Genomic DNA, 19348 nt, shown 5'->3' with positions numbered 1-19348 from the left:
ATTAGTTAATCTTTGTCAACGTTAGTTCATAAAAATCCAGCAGTTCATGGTTTATTCATGTTAGTTCACAGTGCATTGACTAATGTTAACAATATTTTAATAATGCATTAGTAAATGTTTAAATTAACATAAAGATAAATAAGTGCTTTATAAGTGCAATTCATTATTAGTTCATGTTAACTAATGTAAGCTAATTAACCTTATATATATATGTATATATATGTATATATATGTATATATATATATATATATATATATATATATATATATATATATATATATATATATAATATATATATATATATGTGTGTGTGTGTGTGTGTGTGTGTGTGTGTGTGTGTGTGTGTGTGTGTGTGTGTGTGTGTGTGTGTGTGTGTGTGTGTGTGTGTGTGTGTGTGTGTGTGTGTGTGTGTGTGTGTGTGTGTGTGTGTGTGTGTGTGTGATTAATGGTTAAACAGTGTAAATTAATGGTGTGCTGGGCAAACTAGAGCTCTTCTTAAAACATACTTTGTTCTTATATTTGTATAAGTATATAGGCTATTCTTTAGGTAGGAATAATATACAATACCGTTTTTATTTGTATGTATTTTCTACACTTCAGACAGGTGTCTGTCCGGATTTGTGTATAAATGCAAGACGTCACATTAGGCTATTCAATTTGTTTCGTTTTGTGAAGAAAAGGATATGTAAATGTGAAGATGAGAACGTTTGTTCGTGGACATGTATTGTTTGGAGGATTCAAACGATTCATTGCTTGCACAAGAGCGCATATGAGGAAAACACTCGGACAGTGTGTGAAATAGTATTATAATAAGGGAAAATTTCCCATAGTTACCAAATGACCGTTAATAGTGTTCAAATATAGGCATCATTGTGACACTTACCGCTACATGTTCTTTTCAGGGTGGAATTCTTGTATGCTGAGAGATGTCAGTTCGTTTTGGTGCACACAACATGCATCGCATTATGAAACTATTCTTTTTGACATCTTGGAGTGAAAACATAGACTGAACTTGAGGCCACGGGCAATCTGCCTCCCGTAGCTCACATCTTCCGACTAAACGCGCGCTAATTATAAGCGGGTGATGCGTAGCAACCTCTCGCGAAGCAGCCTCTCCAACGTTTCGCGAGACTTGCGAAAGTTATTCACTTATTTTAATATATATAATATAATTATTACCATTTGACAGTAACGGAGGAACGCCACCGAATGTAACTAAGTAAAAGTACAGTTTTTTCACAAGAAATTTACTTGAGTAAGAGTAAAAGTACCCATCTTTAAATCTACTCTAAAAGTACAAGTTACCCAAAAAATGTACTCAAGTAAATGTAACGAAGTAAATGTAATTCGTTACTACCCACCTCTGCAGTTAAGGCATGACCATTGGACAGTGAAATGCTCGTTGGGTCAGTAGGGTCAGACAAAAACAGGTGGTGAAGAAAAGACACCTGTTAACTGCAAAAGAATTAAGAATTAAGGTGAATAATTAAGTGTAAAACCATCAGGAACCCTTTAGCCTCCAGCGCCACCATTTTCCAGAGCTGCAACCTACCTGGAGTCTCCAGAAGTGCAAGGTGTCAGGATCTCAGAGACTTAAGTTAGGTAAAAAATGACCACCACTAAATAAGAATCACACCTGAATATAAGGTGTTTTTCATTTCCAGCCTTCATGAGCAATTATATATCACTTATAAATGATTAAATACTAAATTAATAATAGTTATTAGGATTACTGTGGTTTGAAATTGGTAAAATGTGCCAGGAAAAAAAATCAACGTGCCTAATAATTCTGCACACAGTGTAGTCTAATACTGTAGTAATTGTTATATTGGAATTACTCCATAGTTATAGATTGAAACAATATAAGGGTGAGTAAATGATCACAACACTTTCATTCTTTGGCAAACTGTTCCTTTAACGTTTTACTTGCAACTCATACTTATGAATGTGGAGGTTTCTTTTCTGTTACCTTTCCAGGAATTTTTCTCTGCGTGACTGCAAAACTATTGTTTGTGTTTAAGTGACTCTCGATTCTCTCCCCTGCAGGCTCTCATTCTGTGTTTGGGTCTTAGCAGAGCTTCCCAAAATTTTATTCCACAAAGCCTGTCTCTTCACAGCCCAGCCTAATCTGATGTGAGGCCTCGTCCTGCGCTGACAATATTAATTAAGGTTTAATTAGACCAAAGAAAACAGAGGTTCATATTCTTATTTTGACTGAAAAGGTAACCGTATTATTCTGGGAGGGGGGAACTGTAAGCTCAGAGTAATTAAATAGCACAACACCTCACAGTCCATGGTGCTGTTCTAGAGGAAGCCCTTGGTGACAGGAGACACATTCCACCACTTGAGTTTGTGTGCTTTGGACCCCGTCGGGTCTCGGCCATTGTTAGAGCGTGACCAGGCCACCGGAGTAGGACTTAATTATACAAATATCCAACCGCATGACGTGATTGACATGTGCAATTCTCCTAAATGCCCAATCCAAAGGTGTGGGCCAGTAATTTGTTATGACAGGACCTCACTTTAGGGTGTATCAACATGGTGGCGATTCCTTATTTCCATGGAGGTCAAATATCTTCCTGTAAGGAAGCACAAACCTGCTCAATTTGGTTTCACACTCTGGAATTATGCAAATAATGAAGCCAAGCATGGCAAAAAGTGATTAGAAAGTAATTTAAATTGGGCCCTTTTACATAGCTATTCTCATAATTCATCTGTGATATTATTTCCACAGGTTTTATTCCAGATGGAACCCAAAATTAAAGGCAACTACATCATTCTGCAGGCAAACATTTATTAAATATACATTTAAATATTTATCTATAGGCAAATAGCAATATAATTATACTAAATACTTAACAAAATTATACTTAATAGTGGCATATACAGTGCATTGTGGTACATTTTAAAACAATAACAATATATTCAGTGTGATCATATCATAAATGGATGCTGCCTTATTGAGACCTTACTTGTTCAATATCCTTAAAACCTAACCCTAACCATACGGAACCTGCTAAGCGGCAAATGTGTCGTCGAAAGTTTTGAAAGTTTTGAGCACGTTAACAAATTGAGCTGCACACATCACGGCCAAATTGTGGACACCACATCCAATTTAAATTATAGGTCTATTAAATACCCATTTAAAACATTATTCCCACTATTAAGAGGATAATTCACTGCTGGAAAGATGGGCTTTTAATAAAACTTGGCTGTCTAAGCAGTAGACAAATTATTATTATTATTAAATCACTGCTACATGACTAGAGAAAACAGAGAAAAGTTCCCTATTGCTTGCATAACACCCATAATCAAGGGCTTAGTTTTGGTTAGAACATTGGGGGGTGGAAGTGTGAACCGTTTAGCAGGATCCCGGGGCATTCTCCCTCATGAGATTTATTTATTTGTTTGTGTGTTTGTTTGATTATTTTAAAGGTCCCATGGCATGGCATTTTTCTATTATTTTATAGTGTTTCCTGAGGTGTACTTATATTGTTAGTATGATTTTTACGTCATAAAATGTCATAATTTAGAAATAAAAGGCATTTTGTCTATACTGCTGTTTGCCCTGTGGCTGACTGCCCTGTTTGAAGAGGCGTGTCTGCTGTGAGACTTCAGTAAAAACGCCCACTGTTTTGATTGGCTGACATCTTTGCATTTGAAATGAGCGGAGGGGGCGTGGTTTAACGAGGTCTACGACGCACGAGCTGCTGCCAGAGAGACGGATGGACCTGAGTTCACTTCTCATCAGTTCTCTCAGCATGTCTCAGTTCAGGGTGAACTGTTGTAGTTACTAGAATATACTTCAGGTTATTCGTTTATTTCTAGTCGGAGGGACTGTCACTCATGTCAGAAAGTTAGTAACTTTAGTAAATTATGGATCAGCGCTGACTCGAGACGCGAACCGTTTAGAACGATTCAGTCCGATTTGGTGAACTGGTTCGGTTCACAAAAAAGAACCGATTCAAAAGAATGATTCATTCGCGAACCGGACATCACGGAGACGGAGCGATTGCTAATAAAGTTATTTATAGTAACTACTGAGTTGTGAGAGCGCTGTCTGTCAGCGCAAGTTTATTGTGTTTGTATCTGAGAGTTTTGAATAAACACGAGTACCCTCACGCTTACCCCCCTTCTGCTTAATCTCACGCCGCGTTTGGTGCCTCCGCTGTGGGCCAGATGCAGTACTGGGGGTCGGGGATGTTGAAGGCCAAGCTTCGGCGTGCGTGAGGTTTATCTCTAAAGATGTGGCTCTGCCGATGTTGAGCAGAAACTCCAGACTGTATGCACATTTAAGAACAGATAGACGCGACGAGGACGTACAAAAACACTGACTCACAAGATAGAAAACACGAAAACACCGTTCTGTCGTGTGTGCACGAATAATAAATAATTAGCTACACATAAGAAATCACTGATCACAGATCAGAAGGAACTGAAAAAAGACTTCTGTTTTCATTTGTACATCCAAACACTGAGAAACTGCCAGCGTTCACTTGTTCACAAGCAATGATCTCTCGAGCGTTTGCATGGGCGTGCCAGATTCTCTGGGCGGAGGAAAAGGAGGTAACCGTTCCTGCTTGGACGTCAAACCAGGAGACTTCAGGATTGGCTAGTCTGGCCTGTCATTTTCTCAAAGGCAAAGAAAGACAGCCAGAACTCGGGTTTACACCGATCAACATTTCTATCCACTTGGGGACAATATTCAGGCTAGGGGAACTCATATTAATGTTGAAATACCTCATAAAATGAAAATTTCATGCCATGGGACCTTTAACAAAATGGTCTTTTGTGGTATCATCCACACATGCGTTGATAACATAACTGCAAAAAAGTAATAGCCTAGTTAACAATTACTTGTTTACATAGGACACCTAAAAACTTCAATCACATTATGAAATAAATGTCTTTCTCCAAAACACGTTGGGAACAATTATTTGCCCCCTTTTATTACAATTTATAACCGCTCTGAGTCTTCTCCTATAATGCCTGATGAGATATCTGAGAAGATCTCTCCAGATCTGTTAGATTCCCAGATCCATGTTGGTGCTTCTTCTCTTCAGTTTATCACTCATTCTATATAGGGTTCAGGTCAGGGACTGGGATGGCCATTGCAGATGCTTGGTTTTATGCTCAGTGACCCATTTTTGTTTTGATTTTGTTTTTTGGATCACTGTCCTGTTGGAAGATCCAAACATGGCCCATTATAAGATTTCTAGCAGAGGCCGTCAGGTTTTGATTTTTTTAACTGTCGGTATTTGATAAAATCCATGATGCCACATATCTGAACAAGATGTCCAGGAGCTCTGGCAGAAAATTAGGCCCACAGCATTTAAGATCCAACAGAGTATTTCATTTTACACATGGGGTACTTTTTAATCCCTGTGTGCACCAAACCCATATTAAGTGTTTGCTGCCTCTTTTTTTGTTTTGTTTCATCTGTCCATAGAATGTTTGAGATGTAACTGACACAACTGGAACTTCAAACAAGACAGGTTCTATGGTCAGATGAAACAAAAAAGAGCTTTTTTGGCAGCAAATATCTTCCTGTAAGGAAGTATTCCTGTATTCGACCTCTAGAGTTGTCAATCATCTTACGTGACTCAATACTGCCCTCCTGCATGTTTAGATTATAACCTCCTGGATGTTTACATTATAACAGCTAGCAGGTGTAGCGATTGCTCCATACAAAATGCTAAATATAACATGTTTTAACATCACCATATGAATAAATTCCCCATTAGATTGCGACAGGAAGGTAATACAAACACTCAATGTTCGTTAAAAGTGAGTTTTGAGTGAAAGTGTAATTTTAATCTTTTAAATTGTGTTATATAGCTTGATGCTAACTGTATCTAACTGTTTTGAATTAACTGCTCTAATGCACCTTTTGGACCATGAAGCTATGTCTATTTCACTATCTATTTTGTTACAATAATTCACACAAGGTTCCAAGAATATGATTCTATTTCGTTTGTTTTCTAGAAAGACTATAGATAACGTGTGAATAACTGTTAAGTGCTGTTAATGAGCAAGTCTTCATGCCAGAATAAAGGCTATAATGGCTGAATACAAACTAAAGAATAACGATAAAAGAATAATGAGGATTATGTCTCATACTGCCAGAAGTGTGAAAGTTCACCTCGCCAGACATTAGGAAAAAAAACTACAAATTGGTGTTTCCAGGGCATAACATATTTGGTTAGCATCATCATCAGCCTTCTGTAAAAACTCCCCAGACAAGGTCTTACAATATTATTCGTAGAATGCATAATTGTAGAGATATCATCTTCAGATTTGAAATTAAGCATGACCACACTTGTGGCTTCACTTTAGTTGTGGTTATAAGTTATTATACTACATTCACATAAAAATATATTATTCATATTTAAAAATTGTGTTTTTATGTTTGTGCCTATATATCTCCATATTAATAACAGTCTGAGTAATTCTGAGTCTTCAGCTGTAAACTCTCAAGTGTTGGCTTTCTAGAAATATGTTGGTTATGTGTCTATTCAGAATGATTTATGAGCAGCAGCCTTTTTATTTTGGGTGTGTCAAAATGCCCCACTTTCCAAAATGGAGGGTGACAGGCAAGAGGTTTTTGTGGGCCTAATTTTCTGCCAGAGGTCCTGGACATCTTGTTCAGATACGTGGCATCTCTGATCATATTTAACAAGGGGGAAAACACATTTTCACACCACTGCACGTATGCAAATGATACTGTACATATGCAGATAAGGACATGCATAGTAAAACTGCAGTTGGCGTTGTAAGCTATTAAGGGTTGTAAGGGTTATTTCATGGAGGAGATGCTTGTACACACAATATTCCATTGACTGGGTTCTATAAAGGGAATTGTTAGATAACTTTGATAGAAAGGGATGTAATGGATTACAACCAACCAATCAGCTGTTAAATTTAAGAACACAATTAGATAATACCAATTTAGCTCAACCAATGACAAAGCAATGCTTAATTTTGTTCAGTCTGTGGTGTCAAAGGTCACATTAGCAATTAAAGAAAAAACACTTCAGCAAAACATGCTCAGGTCAAAGTGAATCATTTTGCTCCCAAATGTTTTATACATTTTACTGGTAGTCACTGTATAAAGGATTTTTGAGTATATGTTGCAGTTGACTTTATTTTGCTCTCACTTACAGAAATGAACCATAGTGTCCTGCATACACTAGTAAAACATTATATGTGTCTGAATCATTTTTGGTGACTGTAGTACTGAAATATTACAAAGCTGTTTGAAAATCAGTAAGGTAGGCACTTTATTTTCGCTTTTCGAATGTTATATATTTTTTTACTTTAAATAAATACCTCTCCGAGCTTATTTGTGATTGGAAAAGGTAGATATGAGGGAACAGTATTCTATAGTGTTACCACAAATCTCATTGGGCAAGCCGATCTGGCACAAGAGTGCCACATTTTCCCCTCTGAAGAAGATAAAGACCCCAAGGGTGGAAGTGCTTGGACTAACAGAAACAGACAAACTCCAGGGTGCTGAAAACAGTCTAAGGTTGGCCAGGGCTCTTGTTCTGAGTGCAGTCGCTGTTATCTAGCAACAGTCCACTGCAAAACAGTACAGGAAATCTCTGATTGTCGATTTCTGGTGCATGCACTGATGGAATGATGGCTTCAAAAGGCACTACGAAAGAAAAACCGTGCTGTTCTTCATCTCAAGAGGCCGGAAGGGACGTGGGTGTCCATTGACTGGACAAAATGCCTCTATTTGTTGTCTTTTGTTCTTTCTTTCTGTCTCTCTTTATCTTTTTGGATTTGGATAATCTGGCTGAATGATTATCATTGTGGCTAAATGCAGTTCTCTGATATTCTGTTTCTAAATATAGTTATTTTTAACATGAAACCTATATACAGTGTTTTAGGGATGCCAAGGTTAATAAGACTTAAGTTATTTGTTTTTTTATATATACAAAGTTCAGTCATGAAACTCTATTAATTGCTGATTGGTTCTTTCAGTTATACGACACCAACCAATCGGAGGTACTTCCTCACCTACGTGGCTTTACTTATACCATATCCTAGCAGCTATCCGCATGCTGCGCAATTATGAGAACTCCGATAATATATTTACTCCTATTACAATCCACAATCTACTTACTTGGAATAATGTCTCATCTGGAGGACGATGAGATATTATCCTTGGTAGACCAAGCTTTCGATCCAGACCCTGATTCTGATATAGAGAACCCAAACCCTCCTTTCACTGGAACGATCCTGGCAGCTCCTCACAGCTCCATACGCCGGAGCGCTCGTCTGGCGCAACGCCAGGCTTCTATCAACGACTGGCCAGTACATAAGATTCTGGAATACCTCTTCAATCGTAACATCACGCCAAAAACGGGTTTATCCCACCAAGAACTTTTCGCTCTCTTCCTCTCTGTTCCCGAAGCCACTCCAAGCCAGCTTCTTCCTCCTCCATCCGGCCCTGCACCGGCCAAAGCTAAGGCCAAGCGCAAAAATACAAATCCACTTGCTGCTGCTACTCCTCCAGCAAAAAGGCGCAGCGACCTCTCAGATGACAACGATCCAGTTCTTTCTGTTCTCCTTCAAATCAGGGACTCCATCGGGAAACTGGAGAACACAGTATCAACCCTGGAAAAGAACTGCCCTTCTCCTTCGACATCCAGCGCTCTTCCAACAGATCGTCATACGGTTGACGTAACACCGCGCATCAATCCAGCTCCACGGCACACCCTCGCTTCAGCGCTGCCAGCTCCATCAAACGGGTCTCCGTTCATTTCTCCAGCAGCAATCCCTCACAACCTGAGAAACCAGATCATTGCAGGTAACGATATCAATCTCATGAAAATCCTGCTTTTCTCTACTAATGCAATCGATAAACGCATCGTTGATTGTGGAGACATTTCTGTCGTCCTTAAAGATTGCGACCCAAGACTGTCCAACAGTTTATCTCTAGCCGAATTCAACGTAGCTTTTGGCGTTTACAGAGACACTTTATGCAAAGTTTTCCCCGATAGAATAGCTGAATTAGACACTTACCACGCCATCATTTCCGACCTCGCTCTTAATTATGTCAGCTCACTCTTCTACGAATACCATAAGTCTTTCTCAGCAAAAGCAGCTTTGTATATCTCCCGTTTCAACCAAAAATTGGTCGATTGGTCAGTTATAGACCTCGAACTGATCAGCCAGCACTTCACCGGCCACAGGGTGATTTCCTGCTCAGTTTGCGGTTCCTTCTCTCACACCGAAAGCTTCTGCCCCAGAATGGCATACCTTCAAACCCAGCGAAGTTCCATCATTTCTGAAAAAAAACCTTCTGGGACAAAAAACACTTTTTTCTCTAAACAGGTGAATGATACATTTAATTCTGCTGTTCCTCTATGTATTAACTTTAACGAATCAGTGTGCCCTTACACCAAATGTATATTTCTTCACTGCTGTTCTTTGTGTGGCGACAGTCATCCTAGAAATGTTTGTCCCCGCAGGTTCAAGAACCCGCAACATTTCAAAAGATGAATAAACATCCTTCTACTCCCTTCAACTTGAAAGAACTGTCAAAAAATGTATCTTCTCATCCAAATCGCTGTTGGGTTAATTTCCTTATTACAGGTCTAACCCAAGGTTTCCTAGCTGGGCTCAGTCTAATTCCTTCCTCCATAGACATTTGCAAAAATTTACTGTGAGCCACAAATCAACCTGAAATCGATAATCTAATTCAAAAAGAGCAAGATAAAGGATATCTAACAGGTCTTTTAGTAAATCTCTGTTTCCTACCTTCCGCATTAATCCTATAGGTATCGCTACCAGGAAATATTCAGGAAAGAAAAGATTAATTATCGATCTCTCTTCTCCCCACAATTCTTCTACACCTAGTATTAACAGCTTAATTCCGGAGGATATATTCTCTCTTTCATACGCTACCATAGATAACGCCATTGAATTAATCAAAACAGCAGGTGAAGGCGCATGGTTAAGCAAAGCAGACATAACAGACGCATTTAAAATCATGCCATCACATACTTCTCAATGGCACCTTTTCGTTGTCAGATGGAGATCTAAAATGAACTTCGCAATGCGTTTAACTTTCGGCTGCCACAGTAGCCCTAAGATTTTCGATTGTCTCTCGGAAGCTTTATGCTTAACAAATGTAAACTCCCTTTCGTTTTACATTTATTAGACGATTTTCTTGTGGTCGATTTTCCCAACTCTCCCGCTGAGCGCTCTCTATCTAAACTCAAGAGAATTTTTTTTCGAATTAAAAATTCCCTTGTCAAAAGAAAAAACAATCGGTCCATCTACTCGTCTCAAATTTTTAGGCATCATATAGGATAGCAAAACAATGCAATCATCCCTCCCAGAAGAAAAGCTCAAACGCATTCGCCAAATTATCTCAGAATTCCAAACTGTTCGGTCTCTTTCGAAACGAGATATGCTGTCTGTATTTGGTGACTTTAATTAGATTTGTCAAAAACAGTTGACAATCTACACGATCTAATCACATTACACGAAGGATGTCTTTCCAAATTACTTTCTGGACCCACCTACTAAATGAATGGAACGGAATATCTTTCTTTTACAATGACACTTTTGAAACTTCCAGCTCCCTCCAATTTTTTACAGACGCCGCTCCATCCACAGGTTTCGGGGGGGATGTTCATCTATTCCTTTTATCAATCGTTTAATCAGACGCCTTAACTGGAATAGTATCACAAAGACTTTCATTCTTAAAGCCACATTTATTCCAGGTTTTTACAATAACAAAGCTGACGCTCTTTCCCATTTTAAATTCCAGGAATTTCGCTCCCTCTGCCCAGACGCCCTTCCTTTCAGCGCTCCATGCCCTCCTTTTTGCCTAACGATTCTAGATAGAATAGCCTTGCCTCATAACTGGCGGAAGCAAAAGAACTCATGAGAAAGGGAATGGCTAAATCCACCCTTAAATCTTACGAATCAGCCTGGTCTCATTTTTCTCTGTTTAGTGCAGCCTTCGCAGTCTCCCCTTTTCCAATAAATTTCAAAGTGCTAGCCGCTTTAATGGTCTACTGTGTTAATTCCCGCAAATTACAACCCCCTTCCATCAAAGCTACACTGGCAGGCATTCAGTTCCATCTTCATTCCATGGACCCAAACGCACCAAGCCTCTTCAAACATCCCGCTATTCGTCTGCTATTGAACGGTATCGTGAAGACTTCTCCTGCAACCAAAGACAAACAGTTACCCATTACTCTACCTCTTTTGCACAAATTGCTTCTCCGTCTTAAAAAGAGTGTTTTTGATCTTTATACCAACACAATCCTAGAGGCAGTTCTTCTTGCAGCATTTTATGGGTTTTTAAGGTGTGGGGAATTCACATGCAAATCCTTATCATTTAATCCTGATATAGATCTTACTATAGCCGATCTCACCTTCTTCAAAAAACATTTTTCTTTACTCTTAAAGCACTCAAAAACCGACAAATCCAATAAAGGGTCGCATATTTTATTATCCAGAATTAATTCTGTGTTTTGCCCTTTTTCTTCCATGTCACGATATCTGCAATCCCGGAGAAACGCCGCCCCCCAAGACACGCTGTTCCTCACAGCAGACTACATTGGTAATTTCTTAATTACTACATTGGTAATTTCTATAGAGTTAACTTCTAACTCAGTGATAATATTTAATTTTCACCCTTTAAAAATTAGGTGGTTGAAAGTTTTACTGATATTGTTTGTGTATTAAATTTACATACGTGTCTGTATATCTCAAACTACTCTACTGTCAGCTCAAGGTTTTGTCAAATCTGTCATGCTTTCAAGAAACAAAACATGTAACATGTAATATACATATAATAGAAAAGGAACCGGCCCCCAGGTGTCCACAACATCGAATCTGGCCCCTTTTAAAAAAGTTTGAACACCCCTGCTTTATGTGAATGTGAAATGAAATCTGTAAGGTTTTGTTCTATTTATATTTTATTGGTGTATTGACCAGACTAATTACAATTTGGTTATGTGAATCACTGCCATGGTTAAATGATGCGGTTAAGACTTTGGTCATTTTGCCCACTCCTAAGCAGAAACGTTAATACATTGTACATATTATCTTCAGTCCCCTGGTGCACAAAGAACAAAAAAACTCCAGTTAATGTAGGATAAATGTAGAAAAAATTTACAAAATTCCCCCAAAATGTTGAATGATGTGTTTGACTATTTTTGATTTTTGAGTTTATGGAGGAAGTTTGAGAATCTCAGCATGTCTGAGACTCAGTCAAGTCAAGTCACCTTTATTTATATAGCGCTTTTTACAATGCTGATTGTTTCAAAGCAGCTTCACAATGTTAAACAGGAAAATAATGCAACAGAATTTGATTCCGCTGTACAGACGCTCTGGAAAAAACGGTGATGTCATCCAGCTCATTTCAATGATCATATAGTGACAATGTGGGCATATCAGTAATTTAGTTGAACATTTATTTGAATATTTAGTTGAACATTTTGTGGAACTCAGTGGAACTAGACCAACGACGAACTTCAATAGTGTCTCTATAGTGAGAGTAAATGTGTCCAAAAAGGTCCTACTTGCAGCGTATAGTGAAACATAAATACTAGTCATTACATCCTGCGATCCTTGTATTTGTTGCATGTTTCACATGATATGAAACTTAATTCAACATAAAGCTAAGATGTTCCTGTAAGCTTTGCTGCATGATTGTTCAAGAACCTTTGGGGAGGCTGCAGAGATCTTTTTCTTGCATAGTTTTCTTGCATAGTTTTCGGCTTCACTGAAGTATCAAAATTTTACATTAGAGTTTTATGTAACAGACGTAAAGATATAGATTTAAAAATCCCACATCTGAAGTGGTTAGTGGGTCAGCTGAAGTGAAATTGCCCCTAAAAAGCACCCTGGGTTTGATTCCTTTTCACTCACAGGTCAGTAAAACCCTGCAATCCCTGGTAATCAGCCTCATGTGCGGTTAACCTCACTTTATAGGGGCATGTGATGACAGACCTCAGCTACTTTCTGGAGATGATGGGCTTAGTCTCAAGAAATGGAGTGCTTTCTTTAACTCAGAATGATCAGAAAACTAACAACAGCCCCATAATGGACATGAAAGGTCACTGAGTCAGCTTTGCTAATGACCTTGCACATCCACATGACTTGATATTAAAAGATATTAAACATTTATTGGTGCATTCTTTCTAAAATTTTCTGTTTGTTTGTTCTCAACACATTTGACATTCATTTATCAATCATGGTCGTGGAGTCTGTTGTATATGTTCGCAAAACATGAACCAACGAACCTCATCTTTGCCATGAGCCCACACAAATCCACATGAACCCAGGAGAGCTGCGAGCCACCCTTCAGACTGCCATGTTGCTAAAGAGCCACAGGAACTCATCTTCCCCTGGTGACCTGCCTCTCAGGCGCGAAATGGAGGTCAGCTCAATGAACTAAGTTCCTGCTCCATTGTCCAAACATGCAGGAAGCACCGCGTAGTTACGGTTGTCATTTCTCCAGCCTCACCATTCTTCTCTCACTCCTTAAAACATAAGTAGTGCAGTTCTTTCATGCTTGTTGGATTAAAGGACAAGACAGAAACACAATCTCCGCAGACAATCGGGTTCCTCAAGGGAAGAACAGAGAAGCATAAGATGCTGCAAAACACATCTGGACGCCAGTCTCTTGGGAATGGATGTAGGATGGAATGGGTCTAGACAAAGATGAGGGTGGAGATGAGGAAACAGGGCCTCAAGGAACATGATACAGCGTCCCACTCAGGAAAAGAGCCCAAGTTGGGCTAGATAACCAGTGGATGTGGCCTGGCTTGTTTTATTAAGGCATCATGTTTAATTTATGGAGCCTCACTCTAAGAGAACACATGTGGCAAAGGCGCCCCTCATCGCCATCATATTCAAGAGATCCGCTTCCACAGAGTGAGTCCCAAATGAGGACACCTCTTGGTAACCTAAGGGAAATCCATATGGATGCTAATGAGCTCACAGTAGAATGGGTGTGGATTGTGTGAATGTTTCCTACCACTTTAATGTCACAGTTGGGAACAAGAATTAGTTCACTTCAAAAGAAAATTTCCCCTTCTCATCTAGAATGTTCATGTCTTTTTTTCTTCAGTCGAAAAAAAAAATACAGTTTTTTGAGGAAAACATTCCAGGATTTTTCTCCACATAATGGACTTCAATGGCAACCAATGGTTGAAGGTCCAAATCAATGCAGTTTCAAAGGAAGGGGTTCAGAGGCTCTGCACGATCCCAGACGAGGAATAGGGTCTTATCTAGCCAAACCATCAGATATTTTCTAAAAACATAAACAATTATATTCTTTTAAACCACAAATGCGCGACTTTGTGTGTTCTGCTTCTTCACGACGTATTACGTGCATAGATTACAGCTCGTAATCTGTGATCTTCTTCTATTAGCTGTTCCTAAAACACGGCTCTGTTCCAGGGATGACAGGGCCTTCTCAGCATATGCTCCAAAACTGTGGAATTCTCTCCCAGCTGACATCAGGGAAGCAAAATCTTTTGATTTTTTAAAAACTTGTTTTAAAACACTTGTTTTTGTATTGTGTTGTTTTTGGTTATTTGTCTTTTGTTATATTTATAGTATAATACTCTTTTATTGTTGTATTTGATCTTGTGTAGAGTAGGGATGTGACGGTGAGGAAATTTTCCCACCGGTTAATTGATGTGTGACAACACCGGTAATACCGGTATCACCGGCGGAGGCTTTTAAATCACTAATCTATCTAACCGAAAGTAACATGCACACGACCATTCTGAACTGAAAACGCGCCAGTGCGCACACACCGTGAATGACAGCTCGTCTGTAAATGCGCGCTCTGTGAGGCCATGGGTGCGCCTCAATCAGTTCCCTAGTTCAGTAGTCAGGGCACTGATCAAGCATTGATCAGTCTATGATTGAGATGCACGCCATGAATGAATAACAGTTCGTCCGTAAAGCATAGGCTACTCGACGCGCCCGCACGAGCGCGAGGGTGCGCGCGGCAAAAATAAATGCGCACAGTCAGCGTAGCGCGGAGGCTCGCACTGCGGAGCCAGGCGAAAGTAAACAATGCGCGCTCTGTGCGGCCGTGCATATTTTACTTTCGGTTTTGAATTAGCGCCAATTCGGCTGCGGGTTGCTTGAATTGTGGGTTCATTAGCCTATTATTTTTAATGAAAAACACAACAACAAAACAAAATGACAAACTCCCTTAAATAGGCACTTTTACGTTTCGCTTTGAAACCAAATCTTCCGTGATCATCTCAGTCAGCTCCTCACTCTTAAATCAGATGAATGACTCCTGCCGCTGCCGAGACTCACGGTCGGATCCTGCTTTATTAAGCAGATACGTACAGTTTTTATTTATATTATCTGTTCTCTAACTGAACTAAATTATTTTATTACTATAAAACAATCAAAAAGACGGTGGGCAAGTGATGTAGACGGTGTTGAGTCTGGACACCGGTAACACCGGCAACACCGACTATCGTAGCAAGCCTAGTGTAAAGCTTTTATGTTAAGCACCTTGAGAAATTAACTTTTAAAGGCGCTATATAAAATACATTTATTATTATTATGTTGGATGAGATTGGAATGAGTAAATTATCAAGAACTATTACAGGAATTACAAGTGAACTAATCCTTTAATGTGTGAATATAAAATGTCACCTTAGGAAGTCTTTGTTAACTGACTCAAGATCATCATAGATCACAGTGTTTTATTTGTTTGTATAGCTCCCACTCTACATTTCAGCAATCTCCAGAAGCATTTCCCATTCACATCTGGATTCTCTCTTTTTGGGGGGCTTGGGCACTTACTTCCTCTCAGGGTCAGTGGACAAGCATGCTTGTTTGATGCTCATGCCTATTTCTGCATTCCATTAAATCACATTCAGTTCTTTTGTGTTTCCTTCAATGATCGGAAGGTGCATCAACTGTTGTATAATTTCAGCTTAGCCCTTGCCGGACACACCACCTCAGCAGGGTGTCACCTCTGAAAGTAGAGGAAGTTTCAGAATAAGGTTTAGGCCTCAAGGGTTGGTTTCCAGACAGGCAGCTGCCATGCGGCCTGTGTGTGGTTTTGATATCCGTTCTGCTGCTCTACAGGAAGCAGAGGTCAACAGCAGGAGGAATCATCTGCTGATCATCTGGGATGCAAAATTGCCGGGCCCCTGTTTTCCCCTGCTGTTGAAACATTTCTGCAACAGCACACAAATGTCAAGAGACCAAGGAGGATGTTTTCCATCAGCTGGGTCCCAAATATTGTAATATACATGAAGGTAGACACCCTTAGGAAGTGATTTGAGACCACAAAAGTAATAACGATCCATGTCCATGTCTCAAAGGATATTCATTATTGAGAAGGAAGAGGGGTCAACGTCAGCATATCTGCAGCCAGTTATATTCTGCACTAGCGTGTCTGGAGGTGTGCACCAAAATGAAACATTCAGACCTTGACAAACATCTGTCTAGAATTAAAAGAGACTCTCTAAAGTGTTAAAAGTCTTGATTCAAGCTGCAGTTTCATGTGGCCCCAATGTATTTTTATTTGATACAGGTCAGGGGTGGTATGGTGGCTCAGTGCGTACCAGTGTTTCCTCACCGCAAGAAGGTCCCAGCTGAGCCAGGAGGCCTTTCGGCGTGGAGTTTGCATGTTCTTTCCTTCAGCTGCTCTGGTTTTTCCCCTGTCCAAAGCTATGCAGCGAGGGTGATTTGAAGACACTAAATTGTCCGTTGATGTCAATATGCACAAATGACCCCTGTGATGGACTGGCCATCTGTCTAGAGTGTTTCCCCTGCCTGAGAGGTCTCCAGCAGAGGACAAGAAGTTTGGAGAATGAATGGATGTGATACAGATATGTTTGGGGAAAGAGAGAAAAATGTCACCCGTGCTGACAAAATGAGTCGCAATGAGCAAATAAAAAAAAACAAAAAAAAACGTTGAAGTCGATAGAGTCAGCAGTCATTTTTGAGGAAAATCGAGTTGAAGTTTTCTTAAGGTTCCAAAACAAAATCACCAGCAACCTTAAAATCCCTGATAATAACAAAAAAATTTGGCACACACCAAGTCAAACCCCATACCTATAGAAAACCAACTTTCAACTTTTTTGAATTTAGTATTTTTTTAATGTCATTACATTGTTTAGAGCAGTAGTTCTCGAATGGGGGTACGTGAAGGCACTCCAGTGGGTACGTGAGATTTTAAAATATAGCCTACATATATTTAAAAAGTAGCATCCGCGCAAAAATCCTTTAAAAATAATTATGTAATAAATATTTCAGGAAAATATAAGTATAAGTTCATAAAATGAATGTTATTGTCAATATTGTATATTGAATGTCTCCCCCATACCAAGATGGTTTGACCCAACCTGTCATATGCCACCTGCCATCACCTGTCAATCACTTGGATCAATGATAGGGTGACCGAGACGTCCCCGTTTTTAATGTTCTGTCCACGACTGGAGTTGTCCCCGGAAATGTTCCCGTTTTACAGCTCGTTCCAAACAACCCGCAGATATATTGGAAAAGCGCCCAACCAACATACAGCAGCTGCTCGTTTTAGGAGCAATCGTGCAGTGATTATTTTCACCAGCAGATCGCGCTGTGAGCTACGCTGACTCTACTTGGTCGTGTGCGCACGCGCCGCTACTACTTCATGAAGAACGTACCGAGTCGAGAGCAGACAGAGCGCCATTATCATCAAATATCAAAAGAAACCTCGTTATCGCTTTCAAGGAAGTAACATACTAACTATTCGTTTTTAATTTAAAGTAATATTGTTTGTATGTGCTTTATAACAGCCTCAACAAGGTGCAGGATTGTTTTGTCCCCAAAAGTTCCGCTGTCACAATGCAGTGATTACCACACATCTGAACAAAACAAAACCCCCAAACAATTACACTTGCAACCAATACATGTGCAGAAAACATATACTTTCTGCTTAAAATAATCCTAAATGCAAAATAACAAGACCAATTAAGGATAGTAAGAATTATTTTCAAGCATAAACGTAACAAAACTTTTGAAGTAAAAAAACTAATTGATATAGTATAAACTTTTTATTTTTGTAATGCGTTTTTGTTAAGTCATGTTACAATATTGTTTTGAACTGCTTATTTACAATGGTTAGCTTACCATTAACTGTTTTCATTGTTTTTATTTTTTATTTTTATTGTATTAAATCCAGACAAAAATTCCTAATAATCAAACTAAATCATAATAATTATTAATGTTAATAATAATATAGGGACTCCACAACAACAACCGGTTTTTTGATTAAGATATAATAGCAAATGAGATTTTAGTGACATTTTGACCACTCAAATAGGAAATGTCCCCAGTTTCCATTTCAGAAATATGGTCACTGTTTTCACTACATTAGTTTGAATCACTACATTTTAGTGATGAGAAATATTTGCAATAAATGTAGTCATGTATTATTATCATTTAAAATGTTCAAAATTGTTTCTTTTTTTCAAATGTTTGAATGTGTTTATCTGTTCCAAAGTTTAATAAATCAGACACTGATGGCACAGTGCTCTGTTTTAAGTCTTTTTTTTCAACCAAAAATGCTTTGCGCTGGTTAGGGGGTACTTGGGTGAAAAAATATTTCACAGGGGGCACATCACTGAAAAATGGTTGAGAACCACTGGTTTAGAGCATAAGAAACAAATGATAAAAAGTGATCGTATGTGTGTGTATGTATTTCTTAACTGTTTTTGGTGGTTCCTCACGGGTTCACTGGCTCCTCCCGCTCGTTTCAGTAATTGTTCACCTGTCGTGTCTCATCAGCTGTTCTCTTTTTATAGCACGCTGTCCTGTCTCTCGTCGCACGCTCATTGTTTTTGGTTGGTCTCAGTCACTCTGTCCTGTCCAGTCGGAGGTTCCTGATTCTGTCTCTCTTCAGTTACTCGCAGGTTCGGTCACAGGCATCCGGAGGCTTGTCATCGCCCGGAATTCACACGCTTGTGGAAGTACGTGAACTTGTCCTTGAGAGAACTCTGCCCTGCTTTGTCGGTGTGACTGGTACGCTTCGTTTTGAAGCGAGATCCAGTCTCATCCAGGTTTTGGCGAGCTGTCGTTTCTGCCGGGCGCTGCCTCGTCTTCTGTCCAGTGCATGGAGTATTTCGCCAGTCATCTTTCATGTGAGGATTTCTCTCCGGTCACCAACCTGAGTGGATTACGTCGTGGGACGCCGCGTGTGGTCTCTGTTCTGTGGAGTGTGATATATGTGCTTTGCCTAGACCTCTCTTTATTACTTCTAAATAAACATTGTGAACTTGCATTTGACTCCGAGACTCATTCTGACAGAATGAGCGCGCCAATGATGGAGTCAGCGAGTTCGGA

The 19348-nt window shown here is 39.4% G+C and overlaps 1 protein-coding gene across 3 annotated transcripts; it reads left to right on the top strand.

Moving 5' to 3' along the window:
- Positions 1 to 565: 565 nt before the first annotated feature.
- Positions 566 to 18533, top strand: LOC307137568 (uncharacterized protein). Of its 3 annotated transcripts, none has more exons than XM_079835316.1 (3): positions 566 to 11591; positions 16106 to 16278; positions 16557 to 18533. In XM_079835316.1, exon 1 carries the CDS (start codon positions 8081 to 8083, stop codon positions 9512 to 9514), a length of 1434 nt encoding a protein of 477 aa, XP_079691442.1. In that variant the 5' UTR covers positions 566 to 8080; the 3' UTR covers positions 9515 to 11591; positions 16106 to 16278; positions 16557 to 18533. The 3 variants fall into 3 exon arrangements, with proteins under 3 accessions (XP_079691442.1, XP_079691441.1, XP_079691440.1); XM_079835315.1 differs by lacking the exon at positions 16106 to 16278 and adding an exon at positions 15734 to 15828; XM_079835314.1 differs by lacking the exon at positions 16106 to 16278.
- The last annotated feature ends 815 nt before the right edge of the window (positions 18534 to 19348 follow it).

Source organism: Gobio gobio, assembly GCF_949357685.1.
Source record: "Gobio gobio genome assembly, chromosome: 1".
Classification (NCBI taxonomy): Eukaryota; Metazoa; Chordata; class Actinopteri; order Cypriniformes; family Gobionidae; genus Gobio; species Gobio gobio.
Note: the sequence above shows the minus strand (reverse complement) of the source record. Positions and strands in the feature narration are given on the sequence as shown.